General features: G+C 39.5%; 1 protein-coding gene across 1 annotated transcript in view; it reads left to right on the top strand.

Annotated features, from left to right (window-relative positions):
- SEMA3E (semaphorin 3E) overlaps nt 1–26,033 on the top strand; it is a 269,325-nt gene that overhangs the window by 222,607 nt on the left and 20,685 nt on the right. The window contains exons 7-12 of the mRNA XM_074942565.1: nt 11,939–12,058; nt 13,859–14,001; nt 15,735–15,849; nt 16,247–16,316; nt 17,578–17,722; nt 25,799–26,021. Of these exons, the coding sequence (XP_074798666.1) occupies nt 11,939–12,058; nt 13,859–14,001; nt 15,735–15,849; nt 16,247–16,316; nt 17,578–17,722; nt 25,799–26,021 (816 nt within the window). The remainder of the gene's footprint in view (nt 1–11,938; nt 12,059–13,858; nt 14,002–15,734; nt 15,850–16,246; nt 16,317–17,577; nt 17,723–25,798; nt 26,022–26,033) is intronic.

Genomic DNA, 26,033 nt, shown 5'->3' with positions numbered 1-26,033 from the left:
CAAGTCCTCCTTTTCTTTTTATGGATACAGACTAACATGGCTGCTACTCTGAAACCTGTCATTCTGGAGATAGTTTTGTGTTGTCCTGTTTTTCTTGATGTTTTCAGTTTACATTTCAGTGGCATAAAATTTGTGGATTTTAATATTTTTTTGTTGTTTACCTCAAACACCAAATCTCAGTTTGTCCAGAGGAGGAGGGGTGTTAATAGACTGTACCATCTTGAACTAAAATCAGAAAGCTGATTCCTAGTATTGCAAAGGTACTTACCATGAGTGGATTATATTCAGATACTATGTACACGTATCGCTTCACTTCAACACATTATTTTGGTGAGATTTCCCTCCAATTCATGTAAAATCCTTGAAGTTACTTTTGTTCAGCAAAATCTAACATATTGTAATGCATTCAGTATCATTCATCACAGCTCAAATAACTTCATATTTAGTGGTTATATAGACATGGAAGATGCAGAAAAAAATATTTTGGCTGACTTCCCCATGCCCCATGAAGTACGGTTGAGTATGGGTTTTTCACACACTCTTCTTCTGTCTGTGTTTCAACCATTTAATAACCATTTAATGATCACACAGTGAGCTCTGCATAGGTATAGGGGTCCACCTGCACAGAGCGTAACTGTAGGATTGGAGCTTTGCAGTCCGGTTCTGCAGTTCTCAGTCTTTACTCAGGCAAAACTAAGAAAATAAATTAGATTTGATTCTGCTCAAACTGCGAGATCAATGTGAGTTTTATTATTGTTTGAAATGGAAGTCAGATTGTGTCCTGATTGAGCACTTCATGCCAGGGCATAAGGTACTTAGCCTTCATGCCTGGATCTTGGAAAAAAGCAGTTTGGGGTACATCTACACAGCATTTTAAAACCCAGGAGTCTCAGAGCCTGGGTCCGCAGACAAGGGCTCCCACGACAGCAGCTGTGTAGACAGGCTTGAGCTTAGGCTCTGAAACCTGAAGAGGGGGTGGGTTTCAGAACCTGAGCTCCAGCCCAAGTGACCACCTTTACACTGCTGTTTTTAGCACTGTAGCACAAGTCCCGTAAGCCTGAGTCTGTAGACCTGGGCTCTGAGACTGGCTGCTGTGGATTCTGAAATGCAGTGGGCCGTATTCTTATAGGTCCCATTCTAGAAGCTCTTCATGTGCCGAATTTTCCTTGAAGTCAATTGATGTTCCACAAATGCATGGTTTGTAGGATCTGACTCCTAAGAGCCTGTAATGTTTTTGTATCAGTGGACAAATGATCTCACCATTTTCTACTAAGCAGTATGAAAGTTTCCTAAAAACTTTAGGTTCACCAGGAATTTGTTTTATGTTAAGAATCAGATTAACTTTTCTAGGAGAAAGTCTTCCTTTCAATGCAAATATAGCCAGATTGTCTACATTCTTACAAATCTTTGTGAGGAAATGCTGTATTGTTAAAGGGTCATACAGCAGCTCAAGGAACCTATCCTTGATGTTATTTTAAAAAAAGTACTTTTCTGAGGGTATAAAGTTCTTAAAGGTATACATATTTATATATTTTCTGTTATTTAAGGGGCTCTCATATTCATAGTGAAGGGAAACGGGAAACACTAGAAGACTATGTTTTAATGTGATTTTTTTTTACCTCTTTGAGGCCTACAGTGGAGCAACCACAGAAGACATAACACTTGGCAAATGAACAGAATGAATTCTTAGGGCATCTCATGAGATCATGTATTGTAGCTGTTTGGGTTTGTGGCACACGGTTGACAGTTTGGGGGGGATTTGTCTGGAGGACAATGAGAAGTGTAGAAACAAGCATTGTAGCCATTAATAGATAATTTGGTGGATGGCACCAAAGCAGCAAGAGTGAAAGGCTGGACTATTGCTATGTCCAAGCAGAACAAATAAAGGGTAATCTTTGGATCAGATAAGGCAACAGGAAGATTAGTATTGTATGAGAAAACAGGCTAAGACTTACTCAGCCTAAGAAGACTTTAGCCATTTAGCTGTACATGGAGCATTCAGCCATAAAAGGAGATACGAGATAAAGAAAATAAGAGGATGAATGAGGGCCTAGCCACAGGCCCTTGAGTACCATATTTGTGTGCTGGCACCCAGCTTTGACCAAACATACGCCAAAGAGGCTTGTGCATCTGAGCACCATGACCAAGGGATTCTGGCTCATTTCACGTGAGAGTAGGGGCTTTTCTTGTCCATTCCTTCTTTCTTGCCCCCTTTATCTAGTATTGGATTTGGCACCTCACTAGACAAGCTAGTGTGTGCTTGAAGAACCATCTGCCCAGCAGAAAGGCTGGTCCTCAACACCAGCACTGGCTGGCAAGAGTGTAAACCCAGGGTTTTTTTTTATTCATCCCAGATGAAGAACGAATATATTGTCATATGGCTTTGTAACAAGGGAAAAGGAAGTTGTAAATAGAGAAATAAGTAAAATTTTCAAAAGCACCTAAATGACTTAGGTGCCTAAGTCTCATTAAAAGTCAATGGGAGTTAGGCTCCTAATTAACTAGGGCCTAGATCTTCAAAGATATTTAGGACTCTAACTCCTACTGATTTTAATAGGAGTTAGGCACCTAATACCATGGAGAAGATGGACATAAGTCACTTTTAAAAATGGGACTTAGGTGCTTTTGAACATTTACCCAAAGGCTTTTAACAAACCATAAGCTTAACCCAATTCCCTTTTTTATTTTAAATCTCTTTTGAAGGCTTTGAAATCTGTTTCCATATTTTCCATATTCCATATTCCTCCATTCTTTTGAGACCTCCGTCTAAATTTCATATTACTCCCATTTTGGTTTATTATAATTTGTTTTTAAGCAGGAATCCAGCATCCTTCCCAATGGGCTGAACAAAATGACTTTAAAGTTTTATGTACCTACCTCTCTAAGTGTGCATTTTCAATTCTGTCCTACTCAAACCCATCACCATGGTATCTGACCATTTATTTTGTGCCCATCATAGTGGCATCTGAATGCTTTACAAATTTAAGTCCATATTATTGTTCTGAATAAAGACCTGCATTTTCTTTTCTCTCCCATCGTCTGAGGTTGAGCTAAATTGTTTAGAATGTCACTTCTTTATTCTATCCTTCTATTGCTCTCTCTTTCACTCAGTTGTTCTCTTTCCCATTCCAAGAACAGGCATAAAAAACCAGAGGGATCATTATCTGAATGGATTTTCCTAGATAGAAAATAGACATTAAAATCTAGTGTAAATTTATCACAGCTTGCTCATAAAGTATTAGATATATCAAAAATTATAGGCCTAAACTGTTTTTTCAGCCACTGTGGTCTTAGTCAATCAGCCTGAGTGATTTATTACAGAGCTGCTTTGACTATTGAAAGCATATGGGATGATAGGGGGATTTTTGTTTTGTTTTGTTTTTTAGAAAATCAGTCCAAGAGTTTTGTATGGAATTTTTCTAACCATTTACATTTTATGCCACATCTCTGCAGCTGAACATCTATTCTGTTTCCTTATGCGGACAATATGTGACAAGTTTAATCATTCAGAATAGAATTTTCATCACAAGCTACTTTACCATCTGGTTAGATGACCTGTCATAAAACTCAATAAAATGTGGGATATTCAGTTTTAAAGCCAAGTCAGGAACTATCATTTTGTTGAACCAGGATTTTTAATTGAAGGGCTGAAATACACAAACTTTTCTTTTGACCTAAGTAAACCTATTTAAATCTGATTTTAGTCATACATATTGCAAATGATCTTCCAGATTTAACCATTTCTAAACTTTAGAATACTTGCCATTGGGGTGCTTTGCCTTTTTATTCAAAAGAGAGTCAGATCACTTCAAATGCAAAAGTTATAGCTTAGCAGCTCCATAAAAAGGAGTACTACTAATGGTAACTCTTAATATTTCCATTGTTTTACTACTTTCACTTCAAATTACTCATACCAAAAACATCACCAACAACGGAAGCACAGCCATTTCTGAGGTAGAAATAGCCTATCTATTCTAAACTTGCAGTAATTTTAAGAGAATTGGAAAATAATATTCGTTTGATATTACACGAAGGGTTCAACTGAAAGGAATGTTGCAACCTTGTGCTGGAATTTGGCACCCTTTTAACCTTGGGTTATACCTGTACTCTTAGGAAAATTGTCGTGGGATATGGTCATGTGTTTTGTGTCACATCAAAGATGAGATCTTCATCACGACACTGCCCTCTATCAATTTGCTGGGATATTGCATTATTGATAACTGTGAGGATACCTGCGTTGTTTCTTTTAAAATGTAGCAAAAAGCCAGGCAAGAGGGAGATTGGTGAAGTTTCCAGGTAACATCTCTGTAAGGAATCAGAGAGAGAGAGTAGCTTTGGAGACAGCACTCCTGATATCTAAAAAAGTTTCTTGTTCAGTGTTAGAAGAAAAGGATTTTGTGCTTCTTTACCATTGTCACTTGAAACAAAATCAGTTCTGCATTATCTTCTTTTTTGCACATTTTTGAAACTTTTACACTTTTTTGCTTAGAAGCACACAATCCTGTTGTCCTGAGTTGTCAGACAAAATTCCAGTTGCTTTCTAGGACTGCAGAAATTGTCCCTAAATTTGTTATTTCTAATTAAAAGCACTCCAGAGCAAAGCCTAACTTGATATTAATGAGATAAAAAAAGAAGATACCATTAGGCACATTAGATAGTGTACAATGCATGTATCTTCTCTAGAGAGATAAACTACACCCACTCAACTGGGACCACACCAAAATCAGATTCAAACATTTGTTACACAGTCTACCTAAAGTCTATATGCTGTCAAAGCCTTGTTTGCTGGTTAGAAGCAGATTAGTGTGAATATTTTAGAAAGTCAAGCAAGAAAATGCATCATTTCCCTATACACACTATAACATGTTACAGGTAGTTATGTTAATCTTGTGAATAAATTGTTTTGGCACATCCTAAAAAGTTTACAGTAACGGACTGTAATGTATATGTGATTTTAAAGCAATGAGAATCTCATTATTGAACTTTATAGATTCCTAATGCTGCATCTGTTTATTCCTCATTCAGAAAATGTACATTAGAGAAGCGGGCAATGTTGGCTTTACCCTGGATTCCATCTGCACCTAAAATTCTTAGGGAATTTTGAATGTACTAGGAATGCAGAATTCAGCCCTCTTTTTTCAAATAGCAGAATTTCCTTTCCATGTATGAAACTCTTCATCAAAAATTATTTTTAACCTAACCATTGGAGCAACTTACCAAGGTTTGTAGATTCTCCACCACAGACAATTTTTAAATCCACATTGGATTTTTTTTCTAAAAGATATGCTCTAGTTCAGGGATCGGTAACCTTCGGCACGTGGCACATCAGGGTAATCTGCTGGCGGGCCACGAGACATTTGGTTTACGTTGACCATCCACAGGCACAGCCCCCCGCAGCTCCCAGTGGCCGAGGTTCGCCATTCCCAACCAATGGGAGCTGCAGGGACCAGGCCTGTGGACGGTCAACGTAAACAAAATGTCTTGTGGCCTGCCAGCAGATTACCCTGATGGGCTGCGTGCTGAAGGTTGCCGACCCCCACTCTAGTTCAAACAGTAAATAAATCAGGGGGTTCTGCTTTTTTATGGGAGATCAGACTAGATTCCACAATGGTTCTTCTGGCATTATAATCTATGAATCTGCGAGTTGCATCATTGTTAACATGTTCTGAAATGTTTTCCCTGTGAAGTCAGCTATCACGGCCCACTAATCCAAGCTCCTATTGCTTTCCCCTGATTTCCCTGATGAATCTTCTTGATATGGAATCAATAGTTTGAGCTATTAGACAAGCAAATAGTCAAGAAAAAAGAGAGAAGATATTTATTTGGTTAATCTGTTCCCTACTTTATATAATTACTGTGCTTACAGAAACACTATGTTTGTGCAAATTTACGGAAAGACAGTAGATGGGGCACTAAACTGGGAGTCAGAAGTTCTATTTTGGGTTCTGCCCTGATTTAGTGGCAAATACAAGCAAGTAACTCTTTGTCCTCCAGTTTGAAATGAGATGCCTGATGATATTTACCTTCCTTTGTAAAATGCTTTGAGATCTACAAAAGAAGAACTCTGTATAAGCCTTATTCAAAGACAATGCAAAAATCTGCCATTGACTTCAGTGGCCTTTGCATCAGATCCTAAAAGAGCTGAATGTTGTTATTAAGGAAAGTGGAGAGCAAAATTAGAAAAAACATAAGAAACTTATAAATTAAGGTTACAGAAGGAACAACCATCCTGCATGTCCTGTATTTTTTTAATTATATAAATCCTGTAACATAAACAGGGAATATATTAATCTACATTCTTAACTAAAAAATAAGAATGGAAACTACTACTTATTATAAGTGTAAAATGACAGCCGGGATGATTAATTATGGAAATTTATCAGCATTTTGAGACATTTGTGATTCATTCTGTATAACCTTAAAGTTGCATTCAGGTAAGTTTTGTTTTTTGTGGATTTTTTTTTTGTTTTTTGTTTGTTTTTGGAGGCTCAGTTTGCATTTCATTTTCTTGAATTCTTTTTTCCTAGAAAAGAGAAACATGGAATTGTCTTTTGTGCTCCCACTTAAACTTTGATGATCACCTTTCTTTGAACTTAATGGGATGTAGAAGGAATGCTGTAACCTATTAAGCAAAATCTGCCAAATTGACTTCAGCAAAGTAAAGGCTTCAGGCTTGGATCCATATTTTTGTCTGGAGAAGGCAGGCAGTGTTAACAGTTCTTTAATTAATAAAATATCTCTCTCTCTCTCTCTCTCTCTCTCTCTCTCTCTCTCTCAAAACACAAATCCTGCCCCAAGCATAGATTTTACCCTGAAAAGGGAAAAGTGACAGACACTGCACAAAGTTTGACTTGGTACTGCACAACGTTTTGATTAAAAACTAGAACTATATAAAATTAACATGGCACAATTAAATCGATTACAAGCTGACTAACTGACAGGCCTCAAAATGTAATTGTTAATGGAGAATCATCATCAAGCAGATGTGTTTCTAGTGGGATACTGCAAGAATTAGTTCTTGACCCTATGCTATTTTACATTTATATCTGTGACCTAGAAGAAAAAATAAACTCATCCCTGATAAAGTTTGCAGATGACATAAAAATTGAGGGAATGGTAAGTAATGAAGAGGACAAGTCACTGGTATTGAGAGATCTGGATCACTTGGTAAGCTGGGTGCAAGAAAACAAGAAGTGTTTTAAATAGCTAAATGTAAATGGATACATGTAGGAACAAAGAATGTAGGCCATACTTACAGGATGGGGGACTCTATCCTGGGATGCAGTGACTCTGAAAAAGATGTGGGGGTCATGGTGGATAATCAGCTGCACATGAGCTCCCAGTGCAACGCTGTGGCCAAAGGGGCTAATGTGGATCTTAGGATACAAAACAGGGGAATCTTGAGTAGGACTAGAGAGATTATTTTACTTCCATATTTGGCACTGGTGCGATCACTGCTGTGTCCAGTTCTGGTGTCCACAATTCAAGAAGGATGTTGATAAATTGGAGAGGGTTCAGAGAAGAGCCCCATGTGTTACAGGGATAGAATCTAGGAGCTCAATCTATTTGGCGTAACAAAGCGAAGGTTAAGGGGTGACTTGATCACAGTCTATAAGTAGCTGCATGAGGAACAAATACATCATAGTGGGCTCTTCAGACTAGCAGAGAGAGGTATAACGTGATTCAGTGTCTGGAAGTTGAAGCTAGACAAATTCAGATGGGAAATAGGGAGTAAATTTTTAACACTGAGGGCAATTAACTATTGGAATAATTTACCAAAGGTAATGGTGGATTTTTCATAATTGACAGTTTTTAAATCAAGATTGGATGTTTTTCTAAAAGATATGATCTGGGAATTATTTTGGGAAGTTCTATGGCCTGTGTTATCCAAGAGGTCAGACTAGATTATGATCCCTTCTGGCCTTGGAATCTATGATTCTAAGTCCAGTAGAGACTTTGCTATTGATTTTACATGGAAGGTGCTGACATACTATGTGGTTGGGCGGCAGTATAAAACCCTGAGATAGAGATAGGAGAGCACTACATTAATATGCACTGTGATAGCGGAATCTTCACAACAGGGGGATAAAAAAGTAGAAATCTGAGCCAGAATTTCAAACTTGGAGGCATCAGGTCAGTACCTAAATCTATTTTTGAGGGTGCTTTGTACATATGAAAACCTGGCCATTTATTTTGATGCCATAATATGATTTTAAAGGCTTGATACAAAGCCTATTGATGTCAGTGGGACAAGAGAGAAAACAGAAAATCCATGAATACCAAAAAGGTAAAAGTTTGCAGAATCAAGTTAAAGTTCTTGTGCTGAGACCACTTCCTGTCATGCTGACCGTAGCATAATCTCATTGTTTCCTTGTACTTCCCCTGTTAGCTACTGTCTTATACTTAGATTGTTAGCTTTTTAGGCCAGGGACTGTATATCATTTCTGTGTGTGTCTAGCGCCTAGTATAATGGGGGTTTGGTCCATGGGACTTGTGGGTGCTATTGCAATACAAATAATAAAATGGTAAAAAGAAGTACAGTAAATGGTTATTTACGTCCCTCTTCCAGCTGATGGTATTTTCCATGTTTTGACTGTCCTGCTAATCAACTTGTTCAAAGCAGAGAAGCATCATGTTTTGAATTATAAATTTCCACAGTTTTACTGCTATGAAGCAGCCTGTGATTTGTCAGATGGAATGTTTGAAAGGCGATATATGGGTTGTGTAGTTCATTAATCAATATTGCAAAGAATGTTTTGAATATTATTCAGACACTGGCAAGCTCTCTTGTCTTAGCACCACTGGGATTTTGTTTTTTGTTTTTTTTAATTTCACTTACTGATATGTTACATGGTGGTGACTCAGTTTTTGTTATAAGGTAATATCCATTCTTCAAGAAGAGAAGCCGAGGGGAAAACTTCCCTCAGTTCTGAATCAGCTGAGGTCTCTGAACCAGCCCCAGCTGCCAGACTGCTGTAAACTTTTCAGAATCATTATTTCGACTTATGGTACCATTAAGTTCTCATATAACTCTTAACAGAAACATAATCCCCACCTATAGGGGGATGTGCACGCAAAATTTGTGCTTTCATTAAAGTCCATAATCACTAGCAAATGTTATTGATCAGTACGTTTATTTTGATTAGGGAGCGAGAAATGGTGTTACTGAAATCTCCACACAGATTAGCTTGGAACTGGAAATAATTTACTTCCTTCTGTTTGTTCAGTTTGTGGCAGCTGTTTTATTTTATAATGTAAGGCTGCCATCTACTGGTCATAACAAGCTACTTTTTTAATGAAACCTAACCAAATGCTAATGTAATCTCAGATTCATAAGTGGTATATTATTGAAACACCCTAAAACAGGCACTTGATGTGACTTGAGCATTTTCATATGCGCTGTCTGCATCTCACTTGGAACAGCAAGTGGTCGGACCGGATATCAAACACTGAAGTCCAGTCCAGTGCTGCATGGCTAATGTTGAATCCCTAATCCTTGCAACTTCACTGGACTGGTCACTTCGTACATATGGATGCTGTGTGACTCCCCAAAGCCATATTTTATGGACAGTTGAAAATGGGAGTACATATGCTAGGAGGCCAATGAAAACAATACAAGAACACTCTCAAAGCCCACCTAAAAGCTGGCCATGCCAACCCAAACACATGGAAAGCTGCTGCTGGTGGTAGATTAGGATTGCGGCAGACCTGTTGGTCTGAAGTTAAAGCCATTGAGAACATCAACAGAAAAAGCCAAAGAGAAGCAGGCTGTGGCAAAAGCACGTGGCCATATCTGCCCAACATGTGGATGCATCTGCAGATCCCTCACTGATTTACATTTGCCCAAGAAAACACACTGAAACAATTTGACTCTTTTATGTCTACTATGACTATTATTTATTTATTAAGAGGTGGATATCGTCCTCTTATAAAACTTTGAAATAAAAATTATGTTTGGATATGTTTTCTTTTAGAAAAAGACAAATGTGCTACATTTTAATATAGTTATTAAGTAGAAATCTATGAGCTAAAAACATAAGGGGCAAAGTTTTCAAAACAGCTTAGCTTCCATGTAGGCACCTAGAGAATGGTTGGATTCTTCAAAGTGAGCAGAACCTAGCTGTTCTCATTAAGTCTCTTATGGACAGATTTTCAAAAGTGATCAGCACTCAACACGCTGGGCACTTCTGAAAATCTGGTCACTTCATTTAGGTACCTGAACTGAGCTCTTTCTGAAAAATCTGGCCCCATTTCTGTTCACAGCTGTCTTTCAGCATATATCCTACCACCAGACTCCCCCATCTCAATCTTTCCATTGGGTTATAATGTTCTAAAATAACATTCTGAATGCAAATGAAAAGATTAACGCCATTTTCCTTAGAAATATAGTTGGTATAAACAACCATGAACAAGAAATAGGATTACAATAAGGTAAAGCATTTTATTAGTCTCTGATACTGAAGCCTCAGCTCCCAGTGAAGTCACAGTATGTCACAGAATCAGATTTATTATTAATTATTATTATTATTATTATTTATTTTATTTATATATTATCTGTGTATTACGTAATACCTAGAGGCACCATCTGAAATCTGTCCCATTTTTCTAAGCACTATACAGCACAGAGTAAGACCTTGCTGTGAAGATCTTTCAGTCTAAATCAGTGGTGGGCAACCTATGGCCCATGGGCCGCATGAGGCCCATCAGAGTAATCTGATTACAGGTTGTGAGACATTTTGCTGACGTTGACCGTCTGCAGGCTCGGCCCCCCCGCTGCTCCCAGTGGCCGCAGTTCGCCTTTCCCAGCCAATGAGAGCTGCGGGAAGCAGCGGGCCACAGGGACTCCCGTCTCTGGTCTAAATTGACAAGACAGACAGTGGGTGGGAGAAAGAAACATGACTGCCTCCATTGTACGGATGGGGCGCTGAGGCAGAGGCAGATTAAGTGAATGCCAAAGGTCACACAGGAAGACTGTAGTAGAACCAGGAATTAAACCCAGATCTCCTGATCTTAGTCCAGTGTCATATTCGCAACAACGTCCTTCTTTTCTAAGGGCCTGAAGTCAATAAGACTCTTTTCATCAACTTCAATAAGACATGAATCAGGCCATAGATCAATTAAGTGTAGGCACCTTTTGAGGAGCACAATTTGTTTTTAGACAGTAAAAACTTCACCTTATAAAAAAAGTTGCATCTATAGCATGCTATTCTCTCTTATTATTTATCATTTGTATTACAATACTACCTCAGAGCTCCAGTCACAGACCAGGACCCCATGGTGCTAGGTGCTGTACAAACACAGAAGCAAAACAGTGGTCCCTACCCCAAATCGCTTACCCAGTTTCTCTTCCTTATTTACTGTAGCTAAGAGTTCTATATAATGAGGAATGGTGAATCTGGTGGAACCTTTGGTTTTGCTAATCTTACTAATGAATATATTGGACTCTCAGTATAGACATATACAGCATGGGAACTTTTTCTCCTGTAATTTAAACCCATCAGGTATTTTTAATCCTGAGGTTGTTTCAGTTTTTAACAAAATGTTTTTCTCACAAAAGAGAAGCCTGCACTATGTTGGAGAAAGCAGAATTCCTCGCTACCTTCCAAAAGCTGGGCTGGCTTCCAGCAGGCTTCTAACACCATCGTCTTGTCCAAAGTATTAACTACAACTTTCCTATGTCTTGCAATTATGGGCTGTGGGGTAAAATTGTGCCACGGGCCAGCATCCGTTAAACATTCCCATGGGTTGGCTTTTTTCCTAATGTTCTCAGTTCGTACACAACCTCACATACTCAGTGGCTGACTCAATCTCTTGGCTAAAGTTGTAGAGAATATTAACAAGTTGTGTCTATCATGGTTTTTTTTTTCATCACCACTTCCAGAGTATCTAGTAAGTACAGTATTGCCCTAACTTGTTTACTAATATGTCTGGTCTGCAGGGGGTGAGCTATTTGCTGGGCTCTACAATGACTACTGGGGGAGAGATGCTGCTGTCTTGCGTACTATGGGTCGTATACCACATATTCGAACTGAACCTGACGATGAGCGTTTATTGAAAGGTACAGGAAGTGAAAGAATACAGTTCATAAAGTTAGGGAAATCTTTGGAGCTCTGTTGTTTATCAGAAATGAGAACTACAGTGTCATGAGCCAGATTCGCACTGGATCCAGCACAGAATTTTAGAGAGGGCTCCTTTCAGAACAAGGTCTTCCCAAGAGGTTGAAAGAGTGCACCAGCACATGCTTGCAGCCAACAGTGGACAATGTGATTCCACAACCAGCAGGTCATCTATGGAGAGTGCATGCTTAGGAAGGCTAGATGTGCTGATTCAGTGCATCAGCTAAGGAGCCTCCACCTTAAGCCCAAGAGAAGACGGAGATGACAGCCCTGTTGCCTGCCTTTTCCAGAGGGCCTCAGAGCTGGGGAACAAAGAGGCAGGCTGAGGCAAGGAAGTGCAATTTGGATCTGTTTGCGCCAGTGCAAGTGAATTTGGCTCATTGGCTCTAAAATGTGGTTGTAGATTGGAGGCATCTCAAAAGAGCGGTGATTTGTTCAGATGCTAGGGGTGAATCCTGGTCCCACTGAAATCAATGGGAGTTTTGCCATTGACTTACTGAGTTGGGCTTTCCACCTAGATACAAGGCCTCATTTGACCAAACCACTTAAATATGCACCGGTACTTAACTTTGAGCATGTGTTTCAACCTCTTGACTCCAATGAGACTAAACACATGCTTGAGTAGTTTGCTGAATCGCGGACTTGGGTACTACAATGGCAAGTACTATATAAATGATGTCGGAGATAATTAAAAAGGTAAATAGATGTACTCAATACATAGGCAAAATTGATCTTATCTCTAAGAGATGTTCTCTGTTTGTTTAAAATTAGGTTTCATGGTGGTATGGTTATAGTTTTGTTTTTTAATTTCCTCTGTTTTTACACTGTGATTATGAAAAGGGGAAATATTTTAAAATATATATTTAATATATTTATATTTTAATCAACTAGAATAAAATCCCCAACTTAGTCCTCAATGACAGCAACATCATAAAACAGCATTATGGCTCCAATATCAGAGCAGAAGTTTATGAAATATTTACAGAAGCATCTTATAATGATATCATGTCAGGTCCTAAGCTTCTTAAGAGGTCATGTCAAGGGAATGAATGCTGTTCTTGCTTTTGAAGAAAACTGTAAATGCTTTCTCAGAATGACTTAGGATGACAAGGAATCACTCTGCCCACAAGAACTCTGCCCAGGTTTGTGTTAAAGGTTCACAACATGGGCAAACCCAAATTTCAGCTTAGTAATGAAAACCCAAACCAGAAAAGTTTCACGTGGTTACCGTTTCCTAACAAAGGTGCACTCAGCGCCTTCTAACTACAGGCACACCTCTGTTTGCTGAACAGAGCTGGACCTTTATCTCACTGGGTAAAAGGCACTTTGTCTGAAGCCAAAATTGGTATTCCTGGGCTTGTTTTGTATGTAGCCAGAGATTGCTACATAAACTCAGTGCCAAGTTTCAGCCTAATTTAAACTAAAATGTAAAAGCCCCAGAGAACAGGGCGGGAAAGAGATCTTTTCCTTGAACATATACAAAAGAGTATTGATATGCGAATTGGAGCTATAAAAATATTTTTGAAGCTAATGTTTTCCACATGTTCTGTAGATACCCACCCAAATAAAATAGGTTTCTACTCTATTTCCTCTCCCAAAATGGTAGATCTTTCCCTGGAAAATCTCTGCTTCCTTTATTATATTTTCCTGTTCTCTATTAAAATGGTTAATTGATTTTTAAAATATTTATGATGTTTTAATAAACTTGAGCCAACTCTTTTTCTTTTTCTTCCTTTTTAAAGAACCAAAGTTTGTTGGCTCATACATGATTCCTGACAATGAAGACCGGGATGATAACAAAGTCTATTTCTTCTTTACTGAAAAAGCGTTAGAGGCAGAGACAGGCGCTCATGCCATTTATGCCAGAGTTGGACGAGTGTGTGCGGTGAGATTCTTTTGTCCTGATCCTCTAGTAGAACAACTTACTGTGTGTTCACTTTTTCATAATTCTCCTACCTTCAGATGTACCATCAGTTAGTATTTGGGGAGGAGGAAGGGCGTCAGATGGGTCTGAACAAAAATCCCACATCTAACCATCCTCTAGTTTTGGGAAGTTCAAAATCCTAACCCACTTTTGGGCTGGAAGCTGAACCTCCACATCCAAACACTATTGAACTCTTGAGTGAGGAGGTTCAAAATCCAGACATGGATCCACGTTCTGTGGTTTAAGCCCATCTCTAGTTCTTTTGCAGTTAAGTGACACAGTTTGGTAATAATAATGATGATACTTAGCACTCAATGTTCACACAGCATTTCCCCAGCCAGATTCTCTCCTGCATCAGAGCTCTCCTCGGAACAAGAGGTGAAGGATGAATAACTGCCTGTATAAGGGGTTGGCTCCAGCCCCAAAGCCACTTACAGCTGCTGCCAGGCCATTCTAAGTAACACCATGCTTTATGGTCCCTACATACATGGGAGGATATGGGAGCTCAGCCACATGCTGTCGGCACATATCTTCCTGCCCCTAACGTGCCCCCTACATCAGGGATTGGAGGAACAGTATTCCCAGGATTACCAGCAGGGAGCTCTCCTTGGATTGGAATATTCTGCTGCTCATTTGCAGCCGGTTTCTAGCCTCTTTGCATGAATAGCAAAAACGAGCCAGATCACAATAGATCCAGTCTTTCATGTGGAGAGCGCCTTTTAAATATGAACTAATTAATCCTTGCAATACCGCTGTGAGCTCGTAAACAGCATAATCCCCATTTCACAGATGAGGAAAATGAGGAAAAGAGGTGAAATGATTTGCCAAGATCACACACCAAATGAGTAGCAGAGCCAGGAATAGACTGCAGATTTCCCAGTGTCTAATCTGCCTTTGAAGGCAGCCACATTCATTCTTCATAACTAAAGGAAGACTGATGGATGTACAGAGAGCAGTATACAAATGGAACAACATGCAAAACTACTTTATTAGCAGGAGACACAGGATGTTACACTTAGCCTCCAGCAAACGGCTTGTTAAAATTTCTTATGCAGCACCTAGTTAAAAGAGAGTCACGTATATGAAACATCCTAAATAGGGATGTTATCAAACTGAAAAACAGATTCTCAACATCACCAATGCATGGGTCAGCAGCCTCAGTGAAGATAGTTCGACTGGGATTGATGAGAAATTTCTGGAGGCACCCCTGATATCAGTCTTGGGACATATTTGCAGGACACTGTGTGGAAGGTTGCCGTGAATTAGCCCTGTCTGAACCTGTTCCAGAAACAGATTTGGGGCTTCTGTCTCCAAGTCTATTGATCCAGCGCTGCACTCAGTTCATATAGAAATATACAGTCAGCTAAAATGTTTGGACTATTGAGTTAATCGACTGTAGAAATAAATGAGAAGGGTTTACAACAGCTGGACAGGTAAAACTAGTTGCAGCCCTAGTATTTAATTAAAAATTCTTACAAACCCACAGCTTTTAATGAGAAATTGGATAAATCTCTACAGTTTTACTAGAGACTGACTCCAAAATAATAACACAAGTGGAATAATAGAAATGCGGTTTGAAATTGTATGCTTCAGACATTGAAAGGCACGATGAGAGCGCAATTCAACATTGAGTATTGTTCATCTAGATGCATTCCTCTAAATTACATTTATTATTTGTTTCTCTCTCCACACAGAATGATATGGGAGGACAGCGAATGTTGGTGAATAAATGGAGCACTTTCCTCAAAACCAGACTGATCTGCTCTGTGCCAGGAATGAATGGAATCGATACATATTTTGATGAATTAGGTAAATATCTTGGACAGAAATAAAGTTACACCACACTGTACAGAATCTGAACTTCTCTGCTAATCCCTTTTTACCCTCAATATAGGACATGTATCATTAACAGAAAGTGACTACTAATATTTGGATTACAACAAATATATGTATATATATTCCATATATTTCCAATACACGTTTTTTATATTTCAAAATATATTATAATATATAAAGTATATTTACAGACTAGACTAACTTCCATTACACTTGTATTTATTTATATCATGTTTTTAAAAGCTGTGTTAAATTAAGTAGTGTGTATCGAGAAATAACTTTACACTGTTAACAAGCAGTCAACTGTATCTCCTTTGGGACTCGGAAAAGTAGGTGAGCTATAAATAACATTGTGTTTTCATTTTTACAGAGGATGTGTTTTTGCTACAAACTCGGGATAACAAAAATCCAGTGATATTTGGACTCTTTAACACGACAAGGTAACTAGCTAGGAAAGATGACAGTAATAGAGGCATATTTGACTAGTCTATAATTAAGGAAGATGTCAGTTGTGTAATAAATATCATATAGCTGATACACATTGTATAACTGATCAATTTAATTCTGATGCTATACATGCCCTTTCCCCTCACCCTCAATAATGCAGCTGCTGAGCAGGGCTGGCCTTACCATGAGGTGAACTGAGGCGGCCGCCTCAGGTGCCAGACTGTGTTGGGGGGGGGGGCACCACTAGGACCCAGAGTTTCAAAGTTTTGGCCCAAGCGAGGGGGCATGAGGTCATCATTTGAGCTCCCTGCCTCAGGTGGCAAAATGTTGTAGGCCAGCCCTGCTTCTTAGGGTAGTGAATTTAGTATATAAAGTGAAAATACATAGCTTCACTTAGAGCCTAATCGAGGGGTCAGCAACCTTCAGCATGCGGCCCATCAGGGTAGTCCACTGGCGGGCCACAAGACATTTTGTTTACATTGACCATCTGCAGGCATGCCCCTCCTCCCTGCAGCTCCCAGTGGCCGCAGTTCACCGTTCCCGGCCAATGGGAGCTGCGGCGGGCCGTTCCTGCAGACGGTCAATTTAAACAAGATGTCTCGCGGCCCGCCAGCAGATTACCCTGATGGGCTGCATGCCGAAGGTTGCCAACCCGTGGCCTAATCTATTGTCCACTGAAGTCAATAGAAGGACTCAAATTGACTTTAGGTGGTGTTGTATCATTCCCATAGGTCCTGACTAGCAAGAAATTATACAAATGAATAGAGAAAGGCTATGAGTAGAAGGATGGTCTAGAGCTTAGGGACCCTCGTCTAGAAGGTGGGAGACTGAGGTTCAGTTCCCTGTTCTTCCATGGACTTCTTGTGTGACTTTGAGCAAGTCACTTATCTCTGTGACTTAATTTTGCATCTGTAAAATAGAGACGATAGCACTTCTCTACCTCAGAGGTGTTGGGAGACTAAATACATTAAAAATTGTGAAGCATTCAGATACTATGATAACGATGGAGGCCATGTTAGTACCTGAGATAACGTAATCAGTCCCATTAAACTCAATGGGACCAATCACATGTTTAAACATAGACATATTTTTAAAATATCTTGCTGAATCTAGATTTCATGAGTACTCATTATTAATACATTCACAGGGTATGACATTTATGTAATAAGTTCTATTAGTATGATTAATTCAACCACCAAACTGTACACTACAGCTACAATCTTTGCTTTAACATCTTTGATTTTTATTTTATAGCAATATTTTTAGAGGATATGCTATATGTGTCTATCATATACCTAGCATCCGAGCAGCCTTCAATGGACCGTACGCTCATAAAGAAGGACCTGAATACCATTGGTCTCTGTATGAAGGAAAAGTACCTTACCCCAGGCCTGGCTCGGTAGGTACACGAGAAACCCTATTTTCTGTTGTGATGTCAGTCGAATTCAAGTTGGAAAGAAAATAAAATAAACAGGTCATGGTGGACAAATATCATAATGTCCAGAATTGTGATAATGAGTATTTGATATCAATATGATGCTATTGAAAACGGATGGAATGATTCTAGCAGTAAATTATCAAGGCTATCAACAATATATTTTACCCAAAGTAAAACAATGAGAGTTAGATCCCTAGGGGCTCAGGGGGCTTTGGATTAGACCCCAGTTATCACCTCATGACTCTGTCTACAAAGATTGCATGTTTTGGTGGTTTTGGGGGGCAAAAAATAAATTGAAGTGGTAACTGACTTTTTTGCAATATCTCCAGTGATTTCTGGTTTTAGTCATCTGGGAATAGCATGAAACCATGCTTTCTCAAGGTATTTCACTATCTCTTTTCTGGCCCCTGCCAGGACCAGGATATGCAATGGAACAGGAAAATGTTCAGAGCAAAAAAATTATAGAAACATAGGACTGAAAGGGACCTTCATAGGTCATCTAGTCCAGTCTCCTGCACTGAGGCAGGACTAAGTATTATCTAGACAATCCCTGAGAGCTGTTTGTCTAACCTGCTCTTAAAAATCTCCAATGATGGATATTCCTCAGCCTCCCAAGTAATTTGTTCCAGTGCTTAACTACCCTAAAAATTAAGAAGTTTTCCCTTATTTCAAACCTAAATCTTTCTTGCTGCAGTTTTAGCCCATTAATATCACGTCCCGTTCAGTCTTTACTTCTCCAGATTAAACAAACCCAGTCGTTTCAATCTTTCCTCACATGTTTTCTAGACCTTTAATCATTTTTGTTGCTCTCCTCTGGACTCTCTCCAATTTGTCCACATCTTTCCTGAAGTGTAATGTTCAGAACTGGACACAGTACTCCAGCTGAGGCCTTATCAATTCTGAGTAGAATGGAAGAATTATTTCTTGTTTCTTGCTTAAAACTCACCTGCTACTACATGCCAGAATTATGTCTGCTTTTTTTGCAACAGTTTTACATTGTTGACTCATATATAGTTTGTGATCCACTATAATCCTCAAATCCTTTTCTGCAATACTCCTTCCAAGGCAGTCATTTCCGATTTTGTATTTGTACAATTGATTATTCCTTCCTAAGTGTACTTTGCATTTGTCCTTATTGAATTTCATCCTATTTAATTCAGACCATTTCTCCACTTTGTCAAGATCATTTTGAATTCTAATCTTGTTTTCCAAACCACTTGAAATCCCTCCTTGGTACCATCCGCAAACTTTATAAGTGTACTTTCTATGCCATTGTCCAAATCATTTATGAAGATATTGAATAGAACCAGAGGCAGGTCAGATCCCTGAGTGACCCCACTTGATATGCCCTTCCATCTTGACTGTGAACCACTGATAACTACTCTCTGAGTATAGTTTTCCAACCAGTTGTGCACCCACCTTATAGCAGAATCATCTAGGCTATATAAAATGTTAAACCAAAAAAGTTAATCCACTGTTTTGAATCTTACTTCAAAGTTCTCATTCAATTTGATGCAGGTTTTGCTCAAAGGATCAAATGGTTCTTAATTCCAATAATATAGGTAAATGCTCTAACTAGGAATAAGGTGCAGATTTTTAACAGTGAGGGTAATTAATCATTGGAACCATTTACCTAGGGATGTGGTGGATTCTCCATCAATTTAAGTCTTTAAATCAGGATTGGGTGTCTTTCCAAAAGATATGTTGTAGCTCAACCAGAATTTATTTTTGATGCAGAAATTATTGGGGTGAAATCCCATAGCCTCTGTTATGCAGAAGGTCCAACCAGACTATCACAATGGTCCCTTCTGACCTTAATAAGTATGTCTGCCAGGACCCTACGGATCCTGGCAGACATACATATTACCAGACTATCACAATGGTCCCTTCTGGCCTTAATATGTATGTCTGCCAGGACCCTGCAGATGGATGGATAGATTTGATCTGAACCAGTTCCCACTTTCTATACCTTCTTCTGAGCATCCTGCTTTCCATTCCATTTGCCAGACGATTCCAACGATTTGCCAATTTTGCCAACATGGAGAAAATAAATAAATATTTTTTTTTTTTACAAATTTGTGAAGAACAGAGTTGCAACAAGAACATGAATGTGCTTCTTTCTCGACTTTGTTATGACTTTTCCCAGAACTGGATCTTAGTACCAATGCACACTAAGTGAAAAGGAAACCCTGGGGCATACTCTGCAAACATAATAGAGCTGGCCTTTTTCCCATGGCATATTTTGCCAGTATACAGGAGCTGGCATCTGCACAGTTGTTTGTGCCTGGCATATGAGTTTTTATTTGGTGTATTGCCAGATTTCTGACAGGGATCACTTACACATTCCTTGCATAGAAAGAGGGGAAGAATTTCTATGATGGTGCTTCTTCACAGGCATGAACCAGCATCCCTCTCTCAGGCTCCCTCTGAATGTCTGTCTCTCATTTTCGATGTCTCTAAGGCTCCCATCACCATGGGATCTAAACACCACTATTCTTACTTGCCACATGGGCTTCGATGCTTTTAAAAAGGTTCTCAGCACATTCACATTCCATGGATACCAATGGTAGCCAAGGGTGCACAGTACCTCTCAAGAGTTTGTTAGTACCTCACAGGATCAGGCCCAGGGTCAAGAATGCCTGATTCTCCTCTCACTTCCTCTGATGTAAATCAGGAGTAACTGTGTTGAAGTCAAAGGAATTGAACCACGTAAAGCTGTTGTGAATGAGAGGAGAGTCAGACCCCAGATTTTTTCCTCTCCCCATACAGCTCCTTCCCCACAGTCATCTTCTGTGTAACTAATTAGCTGTACAAGGTATTATTACCAGCTGCAATTTTGTTAGGCTCAACAAGCCTTTCCTGTAAAATGTCAGCCTCATGCAGATATTTGGCTGTGTGAGGCCCATTTACATATGTAACATGTTTAGCTAAAAGAAAAGGAGGACTTGTGGCACCTTAGAGACTAACAAATTTATTTGAGCATAAGCTTTCGTGAGCTACAGCATGCTACACACATGCTGCTTTGAAATGTCACCCCTTTATCTTTTAATTGGCTAAGGGTTTGGTCTCCTGAGTTTACCAGTGGAGTAAACAGTTTGCTGGTTCATTACTCATGGTATTGCTTTTGCTTTGCTATCTGAGTCAGTATTAAGCTTTATACTAAAAACAATCATATTCAAAAACAAACTTTGTGTGCAATCCATTTATCACAGAATCACAGAAATGAGAGGTAGAAAGGCCAATTAGCTTATCTAGTCCATACCAATGCAGCTTCATTCCCTACAGTGTAATCTCAAATTCACCATCCGGTCTCATTTAAAATGACTGTTGGCTTCTGCAGCTTCTTTTGGAGTAGGAGTCACAAACCAAAATACAATAGAATATATTTCCCTAAAGAGATTGTCTGGGATTTGAACAGTGTAAATGAGATTTACACCATCTTGATGTCACAGGGCTTTTTGTTCCTTTGTGGATGTGGGGACAAGCTGGAGACAAACTTCAGCTATTGGTGCTGAATCAGGATAAAAAGACTGGCAAGTAAAATGCCTAATTTTCAGCTAGGAGGTGGAAGGAAACTGAAGTAATCATCTCCCAATGTAATACTTTCTATGAGACTGCTATGCCAGTTATTGGATCTGACAAAATAAGAGGAAGTGAGGATGCACCAGAAACAGATTGCAGAATGGTTGATTACTTTACAAAGATTAGATTCTTTTCAACTATTCTGCAAGTCTGTATTCATTCCTTTTTCAGGAAGCAAATCCCCCCTATCCCAGAGCAAGGACTGAGTAAAACTGAATGAGGATTTCCACATTAGTCTCTACATTTCTGTTAGGAAATCTTTTTAAACAAATCTGAATGTCTGAGTTTTCTTTTTTTCTGAGCAAGTCACTAGCACTGAGCCATTAAATGGAACTTTCTGGTAAGAAGGACAAAACAGTGTGCTAAATCCTCTGCTACACAGGAACCAAATTCATCCCAGTTGATGGGGAGACCGGTAAAGGAGCTGTGTGCTATTCCAACTTGACACCCATATCATGCCCCTATTCTTCATAGCATCTAGAGGCCCCAACCAAGACCCCAAGATGATTGTGCTATCATCATCACGAAAGGGACATTGCCAACTTGCAAATTCAGTGGCACCTGGATCAGTCTCTGGCAAGGTGCTTACAGTAGTCTAATGGTATATTCAGTTTATGTCCATCACTGGCAGTCTTATCGCACCACCCAAGCTTTTGGCAACCATGTGATTGTTGGACACGTAGCAGCATTCCTTGGTATGCATGCTTCAGAATTTGTTGGTCTTCCATTCCAATAATATGTCTATATTAAGAAAGTCGTCCAAACCAAATCAGTGCTGATGGAGGGGTTTGACTTTGAATATCCTGAATATTTCTAATCTTCTCTTGCCACTTGATATGGAGCAGCTGACGAAGATGATGGGAATCAAAAATATCAGTCTGGGGTTCTTCAGCCTTCCCCAGTGCCCATGTTTCATTGCCATACGATAAAGTTGGTATAATTGTGGTTCCATAAATCCTCAGCTTCACAGCAAGCAAAGTAAGCTGAAGGCCCTGAAACAAGGCAGCAACTGCTGTTCTGTGCATGCTTTTGAGCATCCTCCAGCCCTGTCTGTGACTCTGCCCATGTATTTGACTGCTTCCATCTACTTTTTGCTCTACCAGATTGGACACCAGCTGCAGCAATTCACCAAACTGAGCGAACAAGACAATGGCATTGGTGTATTTGAGATCTCAAAATAGAATGATCTTCAGGTGAATGCCACTAGTGGCTGCTTCCTCAAGCTTATCCAGCAATCAGTCAATATGGATGCTGAACAATGGTGACATAATGCAGCCTTGCTGAACTCCCATAGAGACAGGAAACAATGCCATGTATCTGTCATTTGACTCAGGCACAGAGTTCAATTCCATTAAAGTTCTTCTGTCAACGACACTGTCTTCCTCGGGACTCTGAATCGCTCCATTGTGCTAGAAACTATGCAAACAGAGAGTAAAGCTCAGTCCCTGGACCTTAAGAGCTAACAGTTTAAATAGAGAAGATAAACAAAGGGTGGGAGCAGAAAGAGAGGGATAGAGAGGTCAAGGTGAAGCATGTGAGTGACAGAGCCTGAACCCTGAGTCCCAGTTCACTGAATCATGTTGCCTTCCTATGCTTGAGGGTGTTATGGGTCCTGGATCAGCTGGCTATGCTAGCTTTATGCTAGCTGAAGATTCAGCCATTCTTGACTGAGATTTAGGGCAGCTTTAGAGTCATCTGGTGTTGCTTCAGTAGAACAAAGGGACTTTTGCATGGACCAGGCACCGGCCCTCTGAGTTTGGGTGTGGGGACCCGACTTTCAGGAGTGCCGTGTTGGTGGTGCCACTTCTTGGAAAGATGTTGGTTGCAATGAGCCCAGTGCCTTCTCCATGTTTAGTTAATTCTGAGAGCAATAGTGACAGAAGAAAGTGACAGGTTACAGAGTAGCGGCCATGTTTGTCTGTTTCCGTAAAAAGAAAAGGAGTACTTGTGGCACCTTAGAGACTAACAAATTTATTTGAGCATAAGCTTTCATAGCTCACGAAGGCTTATGCTCTAATAAATTTGTTAGTCTCTAAGGTGCCACAAGTACTCCTTTTCTTTTTAAAAGAAAGTGACAGATCTTGCTCACCTCTATGAATCAACGTCTATCGATGTTGGCTGTTGGATGAGACTAGGTGGAGTCTATAAATTGGGGGAGAAGAGCAGTTTTAAATCACACAAACCCAGAGCTCACATATTTGGTAGAGCTAGACTGGTTCTGGCAGACTCTAGAGTCTGTAATGTCTGCTGGAAGTATTGCTTTGGTCATGTGAGTAATCAGGCTACTACTCCTTTGTCACATCTAGTGTATTTTTACTGTGGTGCTTCTGAAAACAAGACCAGCTTCCTCAGAAATGATGTTGAAGGGAAACTTTAGAGGCAGCTGCATCTACCAATTCCTTTCTAGAGTTTTTTTATTGTTTTTAATTCAAAAATAAAAGCCTGCAAAGGATCGTTTTGATCAAATCTCTCGAGTTGGAACTTTGCAACGGAACTTGGCAATGCTACTCGATGTGCTGTTCAATCTAGGGAAAACGGAGGTTCAGCTTGTCTGAAAAACCCCAAACCTTTCCCTTTATTACAAACAGCTGGTGAAACGCCATCCCTAGGCTGATTAGACAATTACTTCAAAGTCAACACTGAGCATTCATGGAGCCAACCCCCATAAGTGGAAACAAACAGCTCCCGCTTTGACAAGTGCAGGAGCTTGTTATTGTCAATTATAGTTGGCTGCAAGTTTAAAATGACCATTTCCAGTAAACATTAAGAGGGTTTTATTTCATTTTATTGATTGAAAATACAATTTAAATAGGGAGAGCCTGCTACTGTGGCTTTTCTTGAAATGCTTCTGAAAACCACACTGTCATGTGGAGATTGGGAGGAAGTGAATGTTACTGAAATATTTCCAGCTTGCTCATGAACGGTTTCAATTAGAGATCATGAGGCAAATTTGAAATGAAGAATCTATGTCAAGTCAGGGGACATTATCCTGTTTTTTTACATAATATTTAAAAATTAACTTTTATGGATAATGCCACAGTTTAGCCCTACAAATAAATTTAACCTAATCAGTAAATTCACTTCAATCACTGACTTATAGTGTGCTTTGCCAAATGGTAGACTGATCAAAGCAAACATTGGTATTTCAGGCTAACCTGTGATATATAATACTGTCATTATGAAGTAGAAATGAGAATTAAATGCAATACCACTAAGCATCTTGAGATGAAGAATTACTGCTGGTGCTGTGGGATTCATTTTTAAATGTGCTTAATTTCCTATTATGGTACGTTTTGCAATCAAAATTAAACTATAGATTGATACCAAATGTTGCTGTTTTGCTCATTTTACATGGCTGGCTGTACTGAGTAGAAAACTTCTTTCTTCCTACTGTCTTACGATTAATGAAAAAAAGCCGAGAACCATTCTGATAACATTTTCAATCAAAATTTGAGGGGAAAAGAGGCACTACACTTTTTGTGAAAAACTAAAAATGTTGATCATGTAAATTTTTCATCAAAAAAATCTTTTTACAAAAAAAGCCATTTTTCCAATAAAATAAACCTCTCTGGGTATGCCTGAAAATGGGCTAGCCTACCCGAGCTAGTTTGAATCCAGCTAACTCAGTAACAACTGCATTAAAGACAGCTCAGCACAGTCAGTAGAAGCCCTGCATGAATCCTGGGTATATCTTCGGCTCACTAGCCTGCAGAGTCTGAAGCCTGTGCTGCATTGTTTCTGCTGTTGTTACCCATTTTAGCTGGATTCAAGCTAGCCCAAGGAGGCTAGCCTGTGCTCAGCTTTTGCTGCATAGACATATCCCATGTCTGAAAAAATCCTGATCAGCTCTACTGCTAATGTATTAGAGACATGGAGCTAATTTATTTCTGTAATACGTTATGAGAGGCCTTAACGCTGGTTGGAAAACTGCCTTTGTGTAAGTATATGTGTGCATGCATGCACACATATTTATATACACACACACGTGCATGTGTGTATATGTACGTGTGTGCTATATGGGTGTACACCCACATATGTAGATAGATACATACTGTGGTCAAATTCAAGCTCTCGTAATTAAAAGCAGAATCTCGCCCTCGGTATACATTTGGGACCAAACTAGAATGTCTTTTCCTTAATAAGAACTAAATAAACTCCTGTTGACTTCAGCCAGAGTTCTGTTTGAGCAAAGACTCAGCTCATTAGCAGATCTTTGCCCCTGCTTCCTTCTCATTGCTAGTCACCCACTGTCTACTGCTCGGACTTTGCCCTCCAGCAGTTCCATCTTCTTTCATGCCCCCTTTATTCCCTAATCCCTCAAAGGCCCATGCCTTTTCTTCTCCTGGGAGCTGTGGAGAGTCAGCATCCTTGAGAATGAGGCCTATACCATATATCATCTATGCCAGCATTAAAAAAAATCCATGTGTATAACCAGCCTATCACATGTTTTTACAGTGTGCCAGCAAAGTCAATGGCGGTCTGTATGGTACCACCAAAGACTATCCTGACGAAGCTGTCCGTTTTGCAAGGAGCCACCCACTGATGTATCAGCCCATCAAACCTGTTCATAAAAGGCCAATACTTGTGAAAACCGATGGCAAGTACAACCTAAAACAAATATCGGTGGATAGAGTGGAAGCTGAAGATGGGCAATACGATGTCTTGTTTATTGGCACAGGTAAATAAAAAA

The sequence above is a fragment of the Natator depressus genome, chromosome 1 (genome assembly GCF_965152275.1).
Source record: "Natator depressus isolate rNatDep1 chromosome 1, rNatDep2.hap1, whole genome shotgun sequence".
NCBI lineage: Eukaryota > Metazoa > Chordata > Testudines > Cheloniidae > Natator > Natator depressus.
Note: the sequence above shows the minus strand (reverse complement) of the source record. Positions and strands in the feature narration are given on the sequence as shown.